This window comes from Phaseolus vulgaris, chromosome 8 (assembly GCF_000499845.2).
Source record: "Phaseolus vulgaris cultivar G19833 chromosome 8, P. vulgaris v2.0, whole genome shotgun sequence".
Lineage (NCBI taxonomy): Eukaryota > Viridiplantae > Streptophyta > Magnoliopsida > Fabales > Fabaceae > Phaseolus > Phaseolus vulgaris.
This window is the reverse complement of record NC_023752.2, coordinates 58,670,638-58,688,110: the sequence shown is the minus strand read 5'-3', so window position 1 is coordinate 58,688,110 and position 17,473 is coordinate 58,670,638. Positions and strand designations below refer to the sequence as shown.

Below are 17,473 nucleotides of genomic sequence, written 5' to 3'. Positions count from 1 at the left end.
ACTTATATACTATGAAATGTCCTAATATCTAGTCGATGTGGAATTTTCAACAATAATTAAACTCAGCGTCACTGTTAGGGGATATTACGTGAGAAAACAAATGTGTAAATTGTCGCCATTGGGGACACTACCTGGAAAATAAATGAGTAAGATACACTTAAGGAGAGCGAAATGAACACGAAGAAAATGTAGAAATTTTGGGATTATGAGTTTGAAGGTGTGAGATAGAAATGAGAAATTGAAAGTGTGAGAAAATTAAAATGTGAGACAAAAATATTTTAATATTTTTTTTCTCATTAAATAACTTAGTGTGGGCTAAGGTGACAATAAATGTCAACGTCACCTTAGTGTCACCTAGACCTATGCTAAATGTAATAAAATATTACATCCACTTTGTGTCTCCATTCTCAACACATTATCATCCTGCAACTTATTTTTTTGATTGCATATATTTTGTATCATCATTCTAGACGCTAACTTATTATTATTATTTTAATAATTTTTAACTTGTATCCACTTTGAGTATCCATTCTATACTCAATATTATTCTGCCACTTAATTTTTTTCATTGCATCTATTTTATGTCCACATTCTAAACGTTAACTTATTATTATTATTTTAATAATTTTTAGTGTGGGTTAAAGGTCTCCATTGTGGACACAATTTTGACATTTACTTTTTTTATCCAACTTAAGTAGACTCTACCTATGCTAGTGACTTTTATTTTGTAACTCCCGCTTTTTGTTAGCAGCTAAAATGAATTTTTCCTGTAGTAACTGTTATTTTATTTCTTTTAGTAAATAAATTTTTCTTATAGTAACTGTTATGTTAAATATTTGGAAAGATGGTTTATTATCTATAATGATTTTATATGGTTGCCTTTAATAGAAAATATCCATGGTGTTAAATAAAATATATTATGGTTGTTATTAGAAAACCAACTGGTATATATGTCAACATATTGATTGAGGCAAATTTTTTATTATAATAAGTGGGATTCAACTAATATTTATTTCGTAGAATGTAATCAAGGTTTCGTACTCATGTTAATCCTTCGAGAAGTAAAGAGAAAATGAGTTGTGATGTGGATATAAATTGAATTAGAGAAAACGTAAATATATTGAAGTATATATTAAAGTGTCATTAATTCAAATTTTACAACATTCAAGTACTGATAGCATATAAATGATTGGAATTGGCTATTCTATATGTAAAATAGTTTTTTATAAAATAGTTTTTTTTAAAGATTTTTAGTTTTTTGAAATTCATTATTATTTAGATTGGAAATTACTATAACTATTTTTAATATATTAAATAAATGAAACTTCAAATTGAATCAATTACACATACAAAAAGATTCATTTCATGCAACAATCGCCTAGATGGTTAAACTTTGAATCAGAAACGAAAATCAATAGGGATGAAAAATATATTTAATTTTTTTTATTGTTTTAAGAAGAAAAATTAAATTATATTCATCTAATTTTTTTCCTATACAGTTTAATATTTGTTAATTTGATTATGTTTTTTTAAAATTAACCATTAAATTGAAATTTTCTTTTACATTACTTATTTATAAAAACCTATATTAATATAAAATTACTTAATATCTTGTTTATATAAATTAAAATCCACTTAATATATATTTTTTAAAATATGAATGATTTAATCACTTTGTCCTTTAATTTTGAAAAAATTTAACATAACTAATAATAATAATAATATATAATTATAATTTAATGGTTAGATTGATAAATTTATCTTTGTGTCTTTATGTAAATTTTATATTGGCATCTATTTTTTTAATATTTATTTTAAAATTTAACTTATTTCTTTATTTATTTTTTCAGTTTTCTTTTGACCAAATAAAAAAACGCATTATTATTTATATTTTTTTCTCTTTATCTTTTTTCTCAAATAAAATATACCATTAAAATTTAAATTACCTTGTCATGCAAGAATAAAGAGAGTGATATGATAACAAAAATAAATAAATTTAATCGTCAAACTCATATTTTGTGAGGGGAGATTAAAATTTCATTAAATTGTAAGTATTTATAAATTTGAGTATTTTAATTATTATTATTATTTATATATTTTTAATTGAATTTGAATAAAATTGTTTGTTATATTAAGTGTTTAAAACAGTATCTATTTTTATTTAAGTATATTTTTATTTGATATTTGTATCAATGGAATAATATAATCATTATTTTTTTCAAGTAATCTATTAATTCATTTTAGTTCATTTCTTCCATCTTCGAGTTTTGGATAATTTATCAATCAATTTATTCTTGAATATTTAATGGAACGAATTTTTTTTTAAAAATATCCTAATAAAAAATATCCAAATTTTAATAGAAATTAAAAAAAATATTTATTTGTATGTGGATACAAATACTCATTAATTTTTTAATATTACAAACTTCTATCATAAAAATATATGGTATGCTGTTTTAAATAATAATAAAAAGTAATGTAATGTATAAAAGATGTGGTGTACTTCTTTTCGAATAATAAAGGCTTATTATAGAGAGAGAAAAAAAACATAAAATATTTGAAAGTTTACTTAGCATTATTTGAATGTCTCCAAGTTCATGTTATCATCCATTAATAAATATTTGCAATTTGCAATGCACACCTTTTATCATCACAACTATATATTCTTGTGGATTGAAAGAGACTTCACACGAACTTGTGAAATTTTCAAACTTCACACGAAATCATGATTTAAATTTTGAAATTTCTCCATGCTTAACAGGGGAAAGAATAATTTTAATATATGTTAAAAATATAAGAAATATCTGAAGATGTTATCTTATAATATTTTAAAACATATCAGACGATGTTGTAGATTTATTTTTCTTTTATATTTTGACTCATTTTCTTATTTATTTTGGGTTTTTTTTATTATAATTGAAATATTTGACTAGAATCATATTTATTAAAATATAATTCATAGCCATACATTCATTGTATTGGCTTATATAATCTGTTGTGTGGTAAAAATACACACTATTTCTAGAAACTCTTTAAAAATCTGGTGTGCAGTGCATAGAAGTTTCGAGAAATTATCCCAATTTTTATAATTAAATTTATAAAAAATAAAATAAGGAGAGAATAATTATACATAAACTTCATATCTGAGTGTAATAGTTATAGCAATGCAATTATGTATGTGAAAAAATCTTCTCTTCCTTTCATCTAGTTATGTCAATGTTTTTCTTTCCTTGCTTTTTCCTAAATTATCTGATAAAAATGATATTATTGACTGCACATTTTAAGGTGACTGTTGACCAAGAGGGAGCGTGTGATTATTGAAACAACTTTTGGCAACAAAGTTCTTCCTTCCCAAGGCACGTGGAAAGAAATTTCTTTCTGGTTGGAATTTTATTTAGCTCCAATCAAAATCATTACTTTTGTAAGTCTTGCTGACTTTTCCCTAATCATCAAATGGATTCAGTGACTCTAGACCAGAGGCAAGCACGAGACTGTTCCTTCTATCTTCCTCACCACGTTGAAGACTTTTCATCAAGACTCTCTCCCACCACTATAAATTTCCCCTCTGCAATGCTTAAACCACAACTTAATTAAAACTTGAAGAACTAAACTTTGTGGTGGAGCAATTAGCCATGAACAATATCATCAGAGTGGCACTACTTGTGAGCTCAGCCTTGCCTCCTTTAAGCTGCTTCATGGAACTTTTTGCTGCTGTCATTGCTTCTCAACCACAATTCAATACAGTGTCCGAGGAAAGTATGTTGAACAAGGAGGAGAAAGAAGATGATGCATCAGTCACCGCTAACGTGGCTGCCCAAAATCACTTTCGGCAAATTCAACACATATGTTAAGGGGGTCTTGGATTAAAGTTTTGAAGATGGTGATATAATGTTTTAACAATATTTAGAGTCATGTTTAATTTTCTCAGTTGATGTTGTTAGACTTTTTAAAAACTGTGGGGATTGTGTTTATGCATAAGTTTGGACACTACCATGTGTAAGCCTTGATTGTTGTTCGAGAGCTTCTTGTATTGTATCTATTAGTTGATTATTAGGGTTGTTGACTTTTGGTGTACAAGAAAATTTAGTACTGGCTGGTGGCAGCTGCTACAAGTGTAGAAGTCCAAAAACAAGCTAGAGTTGCACTGAAAAGTTGTTAAATGTGACTCAAACATTGCTTTTCTGAATGATGAATGTATAACATTACAGAATAATTTATTCTTCATAGTGATGATAAAGAGCAAACTGAAAACTAAATCCAAACAAACCATGGGTAATTTCAGACAACCGATGTTAGCTTAGTTGATATTGAATAATACGTATCACATAATATGCCCGTAAATTGAGGATGGTGTTGTTGGGGACACAGATTTGATTTCCTTAACTTAGTTTGTTCATGTCTTCCTGAGTTGAGACTGGACCATGACTTGGTGGGGCATCTGTGTCTATGATTAACTTTCCTGTCAGACTTATCGAGCAATTATTCATTAACATTCATGCTTGCATCATTGATTTCGATGGTGGTGAATTTCATCTTATCAGTTTAAAAACAGGCAGGCAAAATTCTCAAGAAGCATACGAATGTAACTTTCACAGTCAATTTTTTTGTTTCCTTTTAATTCAATTAACTATCTCTTAATGCTCAGACAAGTAAAACAAAGAAACATTCCGATCCAATCACTGCATAAACAAGGTTTTTTCAACTAATGAAATCCAGAAGAGTGTAACTAAGTAGACAATGACTTACTTGCTTTGGGTTGATTTCGTACGCATGAAGTTAACTAAAAACATTTAAAAACTCGATTAGAACTAAACACGCAACGATTGAGGAGTTGCTAACAGTTTTTTTATTATCAAGGTTTGATTTTATAGAACGTGATAAATTATTTAAAGGAAAATTATTGATTGTATTTTTTTATTAATGATTTTAACTTTTTTGTACGTAACCAGAATACCAAATTCTAATATATATGTATATATTGTTTAGAATGAGGGAGCAATTAGTGCAATGAAATCCATGTGCCCTGATCTTTGATAAATTCTAGCTGAGCTCTGATGTTTGCCACCCCACTAACAACTATTGAGCACTTCATCAGCACAAGCTGCTTAGAATGGTGCCACAAAAGCACATGCACATCATCAGCACATTATTTGATCTAAATCACTCATCTGTGTATTGACAGGATCCGACACTCTTTTGTGCGGTTAATAAGATCAAATACTGTGCTAATGTCTAGAAAGCACAACACATAACGAGGAACTTTATTATATGGTTTAAAAGAGCCATTATATAGAGCATTAATGTGTTTCATTGACTAAGTACAGCTTCTGACCATCCTTAATCATGTCCACGTCATTAATTTTACCACCATCTTCTGATAAAATACAAGAATCGCCAGAAATGTTTATTTGTTCTGCAGCTGATTTGATTAGCTCTTCGATGGAGTGCGGAATCCATAGTACAATTCCATGTCTTCTATTATCTTCCGGATCCCACGGGTGGAAAGGGAAGACTGTGCACTTCTTTGCGTGCATTTTATCTGAAAATGATAGATAAGATTAAGAATTGGTGATCTAGAGTCTTAAAAAGTAGAGATTGTCGGGCATAACAACAAAAAGAAATGCACACAATTGGAACAATAATTTTTTTAGTCTGCTAGCTCTTCACGGAAGAGGTAGAACTAGATGCAAACCATTCATGTAATTGTTTTGCTTAAACATCATGTTTGAGAGACAATGAAGTCAAGGAACTATGATAAAGTTAACCCCAAAAACTAAAATTTAACAAAGAAAACTAAGCTGGGAATTACGAGAAAAAAGTGTAAAACATTGCCTTGATGTAAGGCTAAGTAATAATACATTCTGGTACGTGTATAAAATTCTCAGGCATTATAACTTTATTAGGAGGGAGGAGTTAATCGATCTAAATTGCTTATTCTACTATAGTTCGTATCCATCTCTTAGAAAACCTATAAAGGTAACGCAGTATGTCAGTACCTGTACATTCTTGGGAGGAATACGGGAATTCTAAAAGTTGAGCAGATTTTGCTTCTTCCAGTAACTTGATCAGATTCTTATTTCCACACATCCGGGCTTCATCAAGCGGAGTATTTCCCCATCTGTTTAATAAAATGAAAATGAAGGAAAAAATTTGTTATGCTATTTCGGCAAAATCATGAAAAGGAAAGAAAAAAAGTACAGAAACTATATATTCTTGAGTAAGACTTGAAATTAGAGAAAATATGGCAGAAAAAGGAAAGAGTGAAATATTATATTTACTGCTAACAGGGGTCTGTGTTAATTTATTCCATCTTGTTTATGCTACTGGTGTGAATAAAGAAACTAACTTATTCTGTTCATGTCTACAATATTACAGAAATGCATGGAACCGAGCCTCTAGTTATTTTCACCAGACACACTGTTGGGTGTATGTACACTGCAACTGTGTAAAAGTAAAGCTCGGTGCACTAGAGAACTAGGCCAGCCTTGAAAAGCCACGGTCCGTTCTATTTTTCATGTGAAAATGTCAGCATGAACCTGCAAAAAGAGTGATGAATGATACCTGTCTTTGTTAAAAACAGTAGCTCCGGCTTCTAATAGCAACTTTGCCATGAAGTGTAAACCTTCGGCTGCGGCTATGTGAAGAGGGCTTCGGTAATCATAATCTTTTAAGTTAGGATCCATGCCATTGGATAAAAGTCTTTTAAGATAATCTGAATCTCCCCTTGCAACTGCTGTACACAAAAAACTACCAGCATTTTCGATCTTCATGGAGGCCCCTTCTTTAAGAAGTAAAGAAGCAACCCGATCATTTCCATTCTTAACTGCTTCAAGTAAGGGTGTGTTCCCGAAGTTATCTATTAAATTACCAAATAAGGATGGTTGTGTCAGGTGATCAGCCAAAATTGAAGCAACTCGTAGAAATTTCATAAGTTAGATAATTACCTTTAATATTGATATCTACACGTTCTTTAATAAGGAAAAGTGTTATATCTTCGTGTCCTCTAGATGCTGCAAGATGCTGTCGGAAAAACAAAAGGGGTTCATATCAGGAAAGTATTTCTTATTACATAATCCATATGTTGCCAAGTTATTATTTACCAACATCATAGATGAAGAGAAAGCAACAGAATTTTGCAAGACATCATAAGAAGTTGTAGGTTCCTTACTATAGGTGATCTTCCATCATAATCTGTCTTGTTGGGATCAGCTCCAGCTCGAATTAAACCTTTAAGCTGATGCAGATCCCCATGAAAAGCTGCACTATTGACCTTCAAAGCAAGCTCAGCTTCTTGTTTTCCAATGTGAAATGTGATGTCTGACTTCAACTGCTTACCTCGAAAAGACTCTTTTCCCTATAGAATAAGAAAAAATTAGGTGTCTCATGATCAGAAATTAGTAAACTACAATCTTTAACGTGTAAGTTGATGCATCCATTGATTGTTCAACTAGAGAGTTGCAGAGTTTTTTTAATTCATGTCAGAGTCAGATACTACTAAAGGGAGGAGGATGAGAGAAATAGCCTATATGAAATTATTACCTCTAGAAGGTTGTTTAATACTTTCCTTCCATCATAAAAGTATACGTCTAGGATATTTGTAAATGATTGTTTATCAAGTCGCAGGAGTCTACTCAGTTCAGAAACGCGAACAGTATATGGCTGAGGAATGTTGCAAAGAATTGATATTTCTCCAAATGAACTGTGACGCTGCAGAAGTGAAACAGTTTCTTCAGACCCATCTTCAGCTATGCCCACTTCTTCCTGTAAAGAAACAGCTTTGGGCATTCAAAAAGCAAAAAAAATGAAATTTGTCTCTAGAATTTTTTTATGAATCAGTTCTAAAATTCTACTAAAGAAGCTTCCTGTATCATAGCCTACTTTGCACATGAATACTTTGTCATGTGGAAAATTTATAAGATTCTCCTGCCCTTAGTTTATGCGAATACTTTCTTAAGGTGATGCAATACAAAGTAAGAAAACGATATGCATAGCAGGATGAGTATATTTAAAAAATATCAGAAGTCTCAGCAGAAGAAAAATATAAAAAATTGAGCAATTGTAGAAGTGAATGTGGAAATATAAAATCATACCAGCACTCCATGACAGACAAAATATAGTTGATCTACAGCATTTCCTTGATCCATTATAACTTCCCCAGGAAGAAAGAACTCCTCATGGATCCTAATAACCTGAAAGATCAGAACAACATAAACTATAATGACTCCACCATTACACACTCCGAAGAAGATAATGGACGATAAAAAAAACTCTCCTTATAGGTACATCTGGTCACATTAGCGGAACAGGCACATGCTTGGAAATAACAAAAATGCTAGTAAATATGATTATTTCAGTCAATTAGATATATTTTGTGCAGTTAGTATTCTCGTTCAATCAGGTCTTTCAAGGATGAAATTGTTGTTGATTACATAGATTGCAGAGAAAAGAAGTAACTTGAATCTACAAAAAACTAAAAACATTAATAAACATGTTCCGGTGCTAAAAGTCTATACAACAAAAAAGTTACTTGCCAAATAAAAAGAGCGGGAAAGTGAGCTCTGTATGCCAAAAATACAGATAATATTGATTACATTTCATATTGACAAGCTAGGCAACGGAGAAAGGTTACTTACAATCTGGTTGATGAATTCTGAAGAGCATCCCTTGAAAAGAGAAACATTTTCTATGTATGGCAAGTATAATGTTTGGGATATCTGCCAAAAGTAATCAGATCATTATATCATCCGAGATCAAAATGACGGGGAAATAATAAAATATGTCATTCAATAAAGGCATAATTTAAACTTCGATCGCACTAACTGCTTTATCATATAATGAGATTTAAGAAGAGTAATAATATCTTTATTTTAAGTATAAGCACCTAGTGCTCCCAAAAATGAACAGAATTGAATTAAAAATGTAAATGTTCAAATTCATATTCTTTACACAACACAGCACAAATACTTACTAATGCAGAAAATTTCTAAACAGCACACTGACAGAAAAAATGTGGCCTACAACTCCAGCAGATTTTGCTCTAAACTGTTACTTTCAACACTAAACTGACATTTCAAATAGCATCTTTATATATCTATTGGATATTTTCCTTACACGTTACCATACTTTTATACTAGTATATTTATCACAACTTTGACAAATCTAAACAGAAAACGTAAGGAGTTGATGCATAAAAACCAACAGAATGTGAAGAAATGTCAAAAAGCATTTAGAAGCAGGTGGGAAAACTATAAAATTGTAGGGTATTGAAGCAAATGACAATAATTACGACGGTGACATCTATAATTGAGCACACATGAGGTTCAAAAGTCATTTTTTCTCTTATTACCTTAGCTCGAATAGAAATAGGGATATCCTGAATGACAGCAGCCTCAGTGTAGCTACTCTCATACTGTAATCGCACATGGCCTTTAATTTGTTCACGGATATCCCTTCCAAGCTTATTTCTGTTCATATATTTCAGAAGGTCTGTCATCTTATCTCTAAACTTCTCAGTTTTTGACCCCTTGACTATCAAAGCTGTCATGTTACCGATCAAATAGGCACCAAGAATCATATCAAATGAAACGTATACCATTACGAATATCATCTCCCTCAAATTAACTGCATGTATGTCTCCATAGCCTGTGGAAGAAATTGTCACAAACATGATTCATTCAGGGAAATTTTCAAAAGAGACAAGATAATATACATTTTGAAAAAAATCTAAATATCTATGCAAAACTACGTTGATCTAGAATTTATAACCATTTATAATTGTTAGTTTTTTTATTTGGTGATGATTGTAATGTTTTTGAACAAGTCAATACTTTGTTTCTAGTTTGAATAGATTGCATGTATTCAAATTACCTTTTTAATTATAATTGATTTAAGGCACCAAGACATTGGTACGAAGTACTAATCAACTTTATTGATGATTTGTCCTCGTTGGAACCTTACTTGTAATTGATTGCAATGGAGTCATGAGATCAGCACTAGGTGACCTATTAATTGTAATTTATTTACTGAAATTTCTTGATATTTGTTTAATTTGATTTATTTGAACAAGATTGTTGTGATTAATTTATTAGAAATCCCTTAACAACGTTTCAACTAACACTTATAGATATTTTTCATTGAATCTCAAACTTGATTTGGTAAGACTTTGAAATATTAATTCCTTCATTAATTGGATAAGATCTTTTCTGGTTGTTTCTCCTTCAGCGTGTTCGTTCTCTTTTTGTACAACTAGAAAGGGTGAAAAAAAGACTCATTGATCAATGTCTTCTAGAGATTTTTCAAATTTTCAATTTGACTATCAATTACCTAACACAACCCGACATAGGCATAATTACAATAACTAAAGACCAACAAATTGAAAATCGTTTTTGCTTGATGAATAACAAAAAAAAAACGTACCGACTGTTGCCATAGTAACAATAGCGAAATACAGAGATGTTGTGTAGCGCTTCCAAAGATCAATTTCTCTGAAATGTGAATAACTATAGTCACCCAATTTTAAACTTCCTATCCATGTGTACCCTTCTTGTGAGTCTGGTAGAGTGGTAGCCAAAAAGTAGAAAATGCAGGCTGCTGTATGGGTGCAGTAGAGTTCGACCACAATCAGTTTCACAATCCGGGTAGTAATGTAATTGACACGTATGTCCTTCTCCAACTTGTGGAAAAAATCTGTGACTTTCCGCACCCTGTATAATCTGATCCACAAAAGGTACCTCACCTCCTCTTTTCGTCCACTAGCCTGTAAATAAAAAAAGTTATGCTAGTTGCTACAGTACAAACCAGAAATTGAAAACCTTCGATAACAAAGAAATTGCGACAAAAATAGATGTCTTCACAAAAAGCTGTTAACATTTTAGCATATCAAGTGCCATTTTCTGTACAGGTAACGTCTAAAACCAGCCAGTAATAGTCTCATGTGTTAGCTGAGTTGCACAGTTAGTCATATCAATAAGGGGCTTCACAACTTCTTGTGCAGCTAAGTGATGTAAACATGACTAAATAAAAAGTCCCAAAACTTGTGAAGTGAGGAGGCATTCTAAATTTCCATCAATGTAATTGACTTGCAAAGCGGTTAGATACGAAACAGGAACACAAGTAAAGGACAATGGTTCGTATACCATTGTTATGACGGACAAACTACCTATATTACGTTCCAAACGTCTAATCAAATATCCGTAAGTACAAAATTCCATTACCATGAAAGAAACAAGAAACGAAAAGAGAAAAGGCTTTTTATCTTTTCAATTCCTAGAATTGAGACAGAATGTCAGGATACTACGGAATTTTTCTGTGTCGTTTTAATAGATGACAACAACTAGATGAAAAGTCCTAAGAACAGTTAACCAACACTGTAAAATAAAAGTTACATGTAAGTTAAGGAAAAGTAAAATGATGGTAAAGTTTCCTTCTTAACACTTGTCATTTCATTGCCAACCGAAAAAATATGCTAGAACCCCTGAAAAACTACCACGAAATGTATACATGCATTATAAGACACTAACATAAGCGATGTGACTATAGACTTTGTTGGTGGATCAAATGAATGGTTAGAGAGCGTCAAAACATGCACAATATAAGTAATATAGATACTCAAGGAATTTGGGTTTTATCTGGAAGAAGTATAACCTTGAAGATGACGTCCCATGGCATACACCCAAGAAGATCAAGCATGAAGTCAGATTTTAGATACCTACATGGAAAGAAGCATGTCAGACATTAAGAAACATGTCAATACAAATAAAATATTTGCAACCAATTGCGGATATTCTCAAAGACCAAAGCCAGAGTTATACAGGAGCATACTAGAAACTGATGTTAGAAAATAATCATATTAAGCATTAGTAACATGGAATGAAAAAACATCATTAGAGAGAAGGAAAAAAAAGTTTACCGCAGAGCTATAGGTGTTCGCTTGTAGATCATACGATAGGTCTGGCTGTCTCTGTAAGCAACAAAGAATTGCAAGAAAATATCGACGAGAAAAGCTATTTGTCCAATGATGTCCAGAATAAAGAGATTCTCAGGCAAGCCACGGAAAAATCCAAACTCCATTGGGGTGAAGAAGGATGAATACACTGCCCATAGCAATATGAATTTTGTCCATGCCCGGTACCACCTGCAGTGCCCATCACCATAAGCATCAAACAATTTAGTCTTACACTACTATTAGTACATGTCTTAAGTGAGAGTGCACACTGTATGATCCTACATAGACTTATAATATGAATCAAGGCATCAAGTAGTTCGGTTACCAGTATCAGTAATACTTCATGAATTTCATTACTTCAATTCATTCGCGCTAAATCGAGCTATCTTGCTAATAAATGATGGAACGTGAGAGTCTAATATCTGATTCTTCTCACTTCAATTTTTTTTTCTTATTAATAATTTAAAGATAATTGATTCAGACAGTAAATCAAATCTCATCAATGTACTTAATTATTTTGAACCTTGCAAATATCCTTACAGGCTTCACGTTCGAGTCAGTTCTATAAAGCTTATGAAACTTCACTATCAGGACAAAAGATTGGGCCTTCTTTACCTCTTCTCCTGATTCCCGCACGAAAACCAAAACCCACTATCAAATTTGCATACTGAATACGAAAGTTTTTTTTTCAGATATTTAAATTAGTCTGGTAGAGACAAAACTGAGATATTAAAATACGGCATAAATAATAAAATAGCATGAGTGTCAAGTTAGTGTTAACATCATGTGTATAGATGTCAAAACTGAAAGTTGATTATTCCCTTCTAAATTAGAGTTGAAAATTTAGTTGACAATCTACAATTTGACAGTCAGATTATTTTAATAAATTACATTAATTATATGTATATATATATATTAAATGAACATTTAATTTATTACAATAATGAATTATAATAATTTATAAATTGGTATATAGTCAAGATTGATCAATCTTAAGAGAAAAAGTGAAAATAATTTTTATTTTAGTATAGTCGTTGTGCTCCCATAGTATGAGTTTCTAAAGAATATAGCCCGTCCAAAATGTACGAGTCACTTGATGCACAGAGCTTGATGAGAAATTAATAAAATTAAAAGTATTTAAAAATATATTTTGAAAAATAAAAAAATGTAAAGCATGAGTAATGAAGTAGATGATTATGATAAGATGGACAACGAAGCAAAATCACATGAATTACGGACCCAGCCAGCACATGCCGCGTGTGGCGGGAGGGAAATGAACCTTCATTTCAAACTTGCCGCCATCTAATCCTGCCTAAATGCATCCTAAATACATCCCACATGTTCTCTTTTAACACAACAACCATACCCTACACCCTGTTAGTTCTCAAGCATTTCATCAATCAAAATGGATCACTGCTGTCTGATCAAATTGATGGAATCATATAGAAACAGGATTCAAGCCTACCCGTCTGTTGAAGCCCGTACCGAATCTTTCTCTTAACCTTTTATGCCTTTAATTCATCATGTAAGTAACTATTTAAAATATAACCAGTATAAATCAAATTTTCTGTAAATATTTTTAGAAGAAAAAATAAGTTTATTTATGAAAAGTAAAATTTAATTCAATTTGTAAAATATGTTATATTAATTTTCCAAATTTTATTTTTTTATCTTATGCACATACTAATGGAAGACATATTCTATTTTTCATAAATATTTATTATTTTAAAAAAATCTAATATAATAGAGTTTCAGGTTTATATAAATGTAGCAATACATAAAGGTTAATAAGTAACATTACAACATTAAAATTAGGATAAATAAACTATATGTTTTATATTATCATCATTACAAACTATTATATATATGTTAAAATTTTATCAACTTTTATACCGTAAAAAGTTATATTAAGATATGACTATTACACTTACATTCAACTTTTTAAATAGGAAAATAATTTTTTTTTACACTTATTGTTCCACTCTACACCCACTAAATATTAATATTTTATTTTTTTAATTTTTTAATTTTAAAAATTATTTTAACATTTTGCATTTTATCTATATTTTCATTAAGAACATTATTTTATTTTTCTAAATTTTTTTATTATAAATATTAATATATTGTTGTGAGGTAAAGTGAAAGGGTGTCAAAATATCATTATCCTTTTAAATAATACGAATAAAAAATCTCAAAAACTAAATATTATCTACCAAAATATTAAAGGTTCAACTTAAAGCTGAAATAGTTTTTTAATGAAAAATTGTGTATCCAAAAAAAAATAGTATCAAGTCGTATACCTCTAGAAAGAAGAAATTCTTTTTATCTGTCGTTTAAAAGGTCAATGATATTTGTATTATTATTTTTAGTATAGTTTTTATTTTCATAATAATTTTTTAAATAATTTAAACATTATTTATTTTGTTAAAGTAAAGTAGAGAGCAGTAACTTTCTTTTATCGAACTTACAAAAAAGTATTACATTTATTATTATTTTCTGGCAAAAATTTTGAAATGGCAAGTAAAAACAAACGGAGGGAGGGAGTAATAAATAAACCATAATTGTGATCATTAAAACCATAAACACTGAAATTATTAATAAATGAACCTAATCCAGATCAAAAGGAAGAAAGAGAGGAAGTTGAAGCAAACGAAACCTGTTATCAGGATGAATGACGAAGTCCTTGGAGAAGCCTCGGATTCCATGGAGAAGAGCTTCGCGACTGAACTTGCTCCATCTTGAGTTGAGTCCCAACTCATTCTGTATCAGATTGAATCGGCTCCCTCTCGAAGATTTCAACCGGTCCCGCAGGTCCTGCACCTCGTACTCTCTCTCATCGGAAGACGACGACGACGACAAAGACAACGACCGCGAATGAGAAAGTGGAGTCGAAGACGACGTCGTCTGCTTCCCTTCCTCTCTCTCTTCCGTCGCCGCCGCCTTCACATTCTTGCTCTCCGTCATTTTCAGAAGAAAAAAAAGAGAAAAGAAACTCCCAAGAAACTGTTATTATTATTTATTATTATAATGAAGAGAGGTCAATTTGGCTTTTGACGAACGGTTTCCATTTCCGAACGGATCTACGACGTCGTCTTGTGTGTATGTATATATGCGTGCGATGAAGGTGACGCGGTTGAGGAGGGCCACAAGTGCTGGAAATGGAAGTTAATAGGTCACGGGAGATTATAGAGATGGATGTAGATTCGTCACAGGGAGAAAGAAAGGGTTTATGTTACGGCTATGGCGTGCAAATAACAAAAAAGACGGTTATGAAAAAGAAAAGACTTAAGAATCCAAATTAAGAGTGAGAGAGGTAAGGTTCTTCAATCTCCTTTGCCTTCAGCCTCATAATCCAGCAGAGGTTGGACTCACTCCTTTTATACACCACCATGGGCTGTCACATACGAAAATTAAATAGAAAAATACTAATAATATACCCTTTAAACCACTCATTTTAGTAAAAAATTATCATTGTGAAAAAACTAAGGAAACACTTCTCTAGTTGTATACAGCTCTCATGAAAAAAAAATATATTATAAAAAGTAAATTTGTAATTAAATAATATAAAAAATTGTTAAATAATAATATCACTAATGTGAAGTTGATATTGAAAAAAAAAATATTGAAAAAAAAATGTTAGATGTGAAATTATTAATATTGAAAACTAAAGAGTTAATAATACATTGGTTTGGATTTGCCCTTTGTGGATTAAAAAAAGGCATTTGAGGTAATAAAAAATAATGTTAATTGAATGTAGATGGTTGGGACAAGAATTGTGTCACATCTTGGAGTTATTTAGTGGGATTATTTTATGAATTTTGTTTCCTATGGTTGAGTTGGGCTTGGGTTGTAAATGTGGTCACGAGTAATTGAAGATAGCGGCTGATAAACATGGGTGCATATAGACGGTTGTGCACGGCTCCACGTGGGGTTTTCCATATGTAAAATACTTTTCCAGATAAGTGAAATGTTTGATTCATGGTTTTAGATTATTGACATTTTCAACCAGAAGGTCGTAATGACAATTAATTATAGTGTTTTTGTTTATTAATCAACACAACAAGTGTCTTGTCTTGTCTCGTAAATAAACTGTGTCCTGTAACCATTGTTGACCTATTATTTTGTTTCTTCTTCATGTTGGGGACACCATATCCTTGTTCAGATACCTTAACACGTTCTATAAGATAATCAAATTTAATGAAATCAATTTTCTACCCACATGTAGGGGAAAAAGGTTTGAATTCCTCATGACACCAAAAGTTAAAACCAGAGTTTGGCCAACAATAATCACGTACTTTCTTTTTATGAAAACTCTAGAGGGTACGTAAAAGCAGAATCTATGCATGAATTCATACTTTAAACAAAATTGTGAAATTACGTTTTGGCCTTAGAAAACACAACTTATGTATGAATTGATACTTCAACATTTAGTGGCCCGCACCCAGTTGCGTTGCAATGTAATCACACGGATAACAATGTACATAAATCTTCAACTAACTATACTTCGATATTAAAAAACAATTATACAGGGAAAGATATTATTTTATAATTTCTTAAAAAAGTTTTACCTCATGTAAAAAATTATTTCTCTTCTACTTTTAACAGTAGTTATAATACAGTCATAATATAGACAGTTAAAGACTCTCTATATAACTTTATACTTTATACAATTATTTTTTATCTTTTTAATTATTGATACTGTATATTTCTATTTTATTTTATTTTATAAAGAATAAAATGAATAAATTAAAAAATATGTCCTAACCCAAATACAAAATTGTTCAGATAAATTGTGTCGAAACACTTACTATTGCATATGAGTATACATATCCTTTATGTTGACACACCTTAGCACAATATTAGCTATCTCTTTTCCTTCTCTTATAGTTTCATCAATGGTTCTCTTTTCCATGTTTTCCTTCTTCACATTTTTGTAACAGTTTCATGTTAGTGTCATCACGGTCTCCCAAACCCATACCTCACCCTCTTTTTCTCTTCATGTCAATGTTCTCTTCCTCCCCATCTCTCTTCACTCTTTCATCTTTCAATTCCTTCACAAGTCTTGTGTCAAGCTATTTACTCTTATATTATAAGAAATAGGTTTGAGTTAAATATTTTTGTTATCAAGACTCTTTTATAGTTTTATTTTGCTTTCAAAGTGTTTCATCTCACATAATTTGTAGTATCACAAAGAACTAGGTTAGGTTAACCAACTTTTGTACTGATTTAATCAAAATTTACAATTTCGTTAACCAATATTTTTGATAATAATAAACATAAAATTATGTACTTTAATCATTTTTTTACACTTAGAAACTTCACTTTTTCACTGTGTCTAACCTAACTCGTGTAAAATTATAGTGATTATTCATTATAACCAAGTACTCTACTAACTTAAATCAAATGTCTTAACATAATTAACTTTTAATTCTCTAAATATGTAACTCATAAAAATTTGTAATAATCTTTTTCTATTTTTACTTATATATGGTTCCTTAACCAAGTCCAGTGATCTCCATATATTGTTCT

At 30.8% G+C, this 17,473-nt stretch overlaps 1 protein-coding gene across 1 annotated transcript; it reads right to left on the bottom strand.

Moving 5' to 3' along the window:
* Positions 1-4,999: 4,999 nt before the first annotated feature.
* Positions 5,000-15,298, bottom strand: LOC137824243 (potassium channel SKOR-like). The gene is made up of 13 exons (XM_068629787.1): positions 14,601-15,298; positions 11,909-12,133; positions 11,644-11,707; positions 10,417-10,756; positions 9,347-9,642; positions 8,634-8,714; positions 8,091-8,189; positions 7,540-7,761; positions 7,169-7,354; positions 6,945-7,020; positions 6,562-6,856; positions 5,997-6,118; positions 5,000-5,539 (listed from the first exon to the last, which is right to left on the bottom strand). Exons 1-13 carry the CDS (start codon positions 14,906-14,908, stop codon positions 5,298-5,300), a joined length of 2,556 nt encoding a protein of 851 aa, XP_068485888.1. The 5' UTR covers positions 14,909-15,298; the 3' UTR covers positions 5,000-5,297.
* Between the last annotated feature and the right edge of the window lie 2,175 nt (positions 15,299-17,473).

What these genes read in the sequence shown, in the direction of transcription:
- LOC137824243 (XM_068629787.1), bottom strand. Translation starts at nt 14,908, where the DNA reads ATGACGGAGAGCAAGAATGTGAAGGCGGCGGCGACGGAAGAGAGAGAG. An exon ending in GTCATTCATCCTGATAACAG is followed by an intron (nt 12,134 to 14,600) that starts GTTTCGTTTGCT and finishes TGGGCACTGCAG; the next exon opens with GTGGTACCGGGCATGGACAA. An exon ending in TTGTCTGTCATGGAGTGCTG is followed by an intron (nt 7,762 to 8,090) that starts GTATGATTTTAT and finishes GTTTCTTTACAG; the next exon opens with GAAGAAGTGGGCATAGCTGA.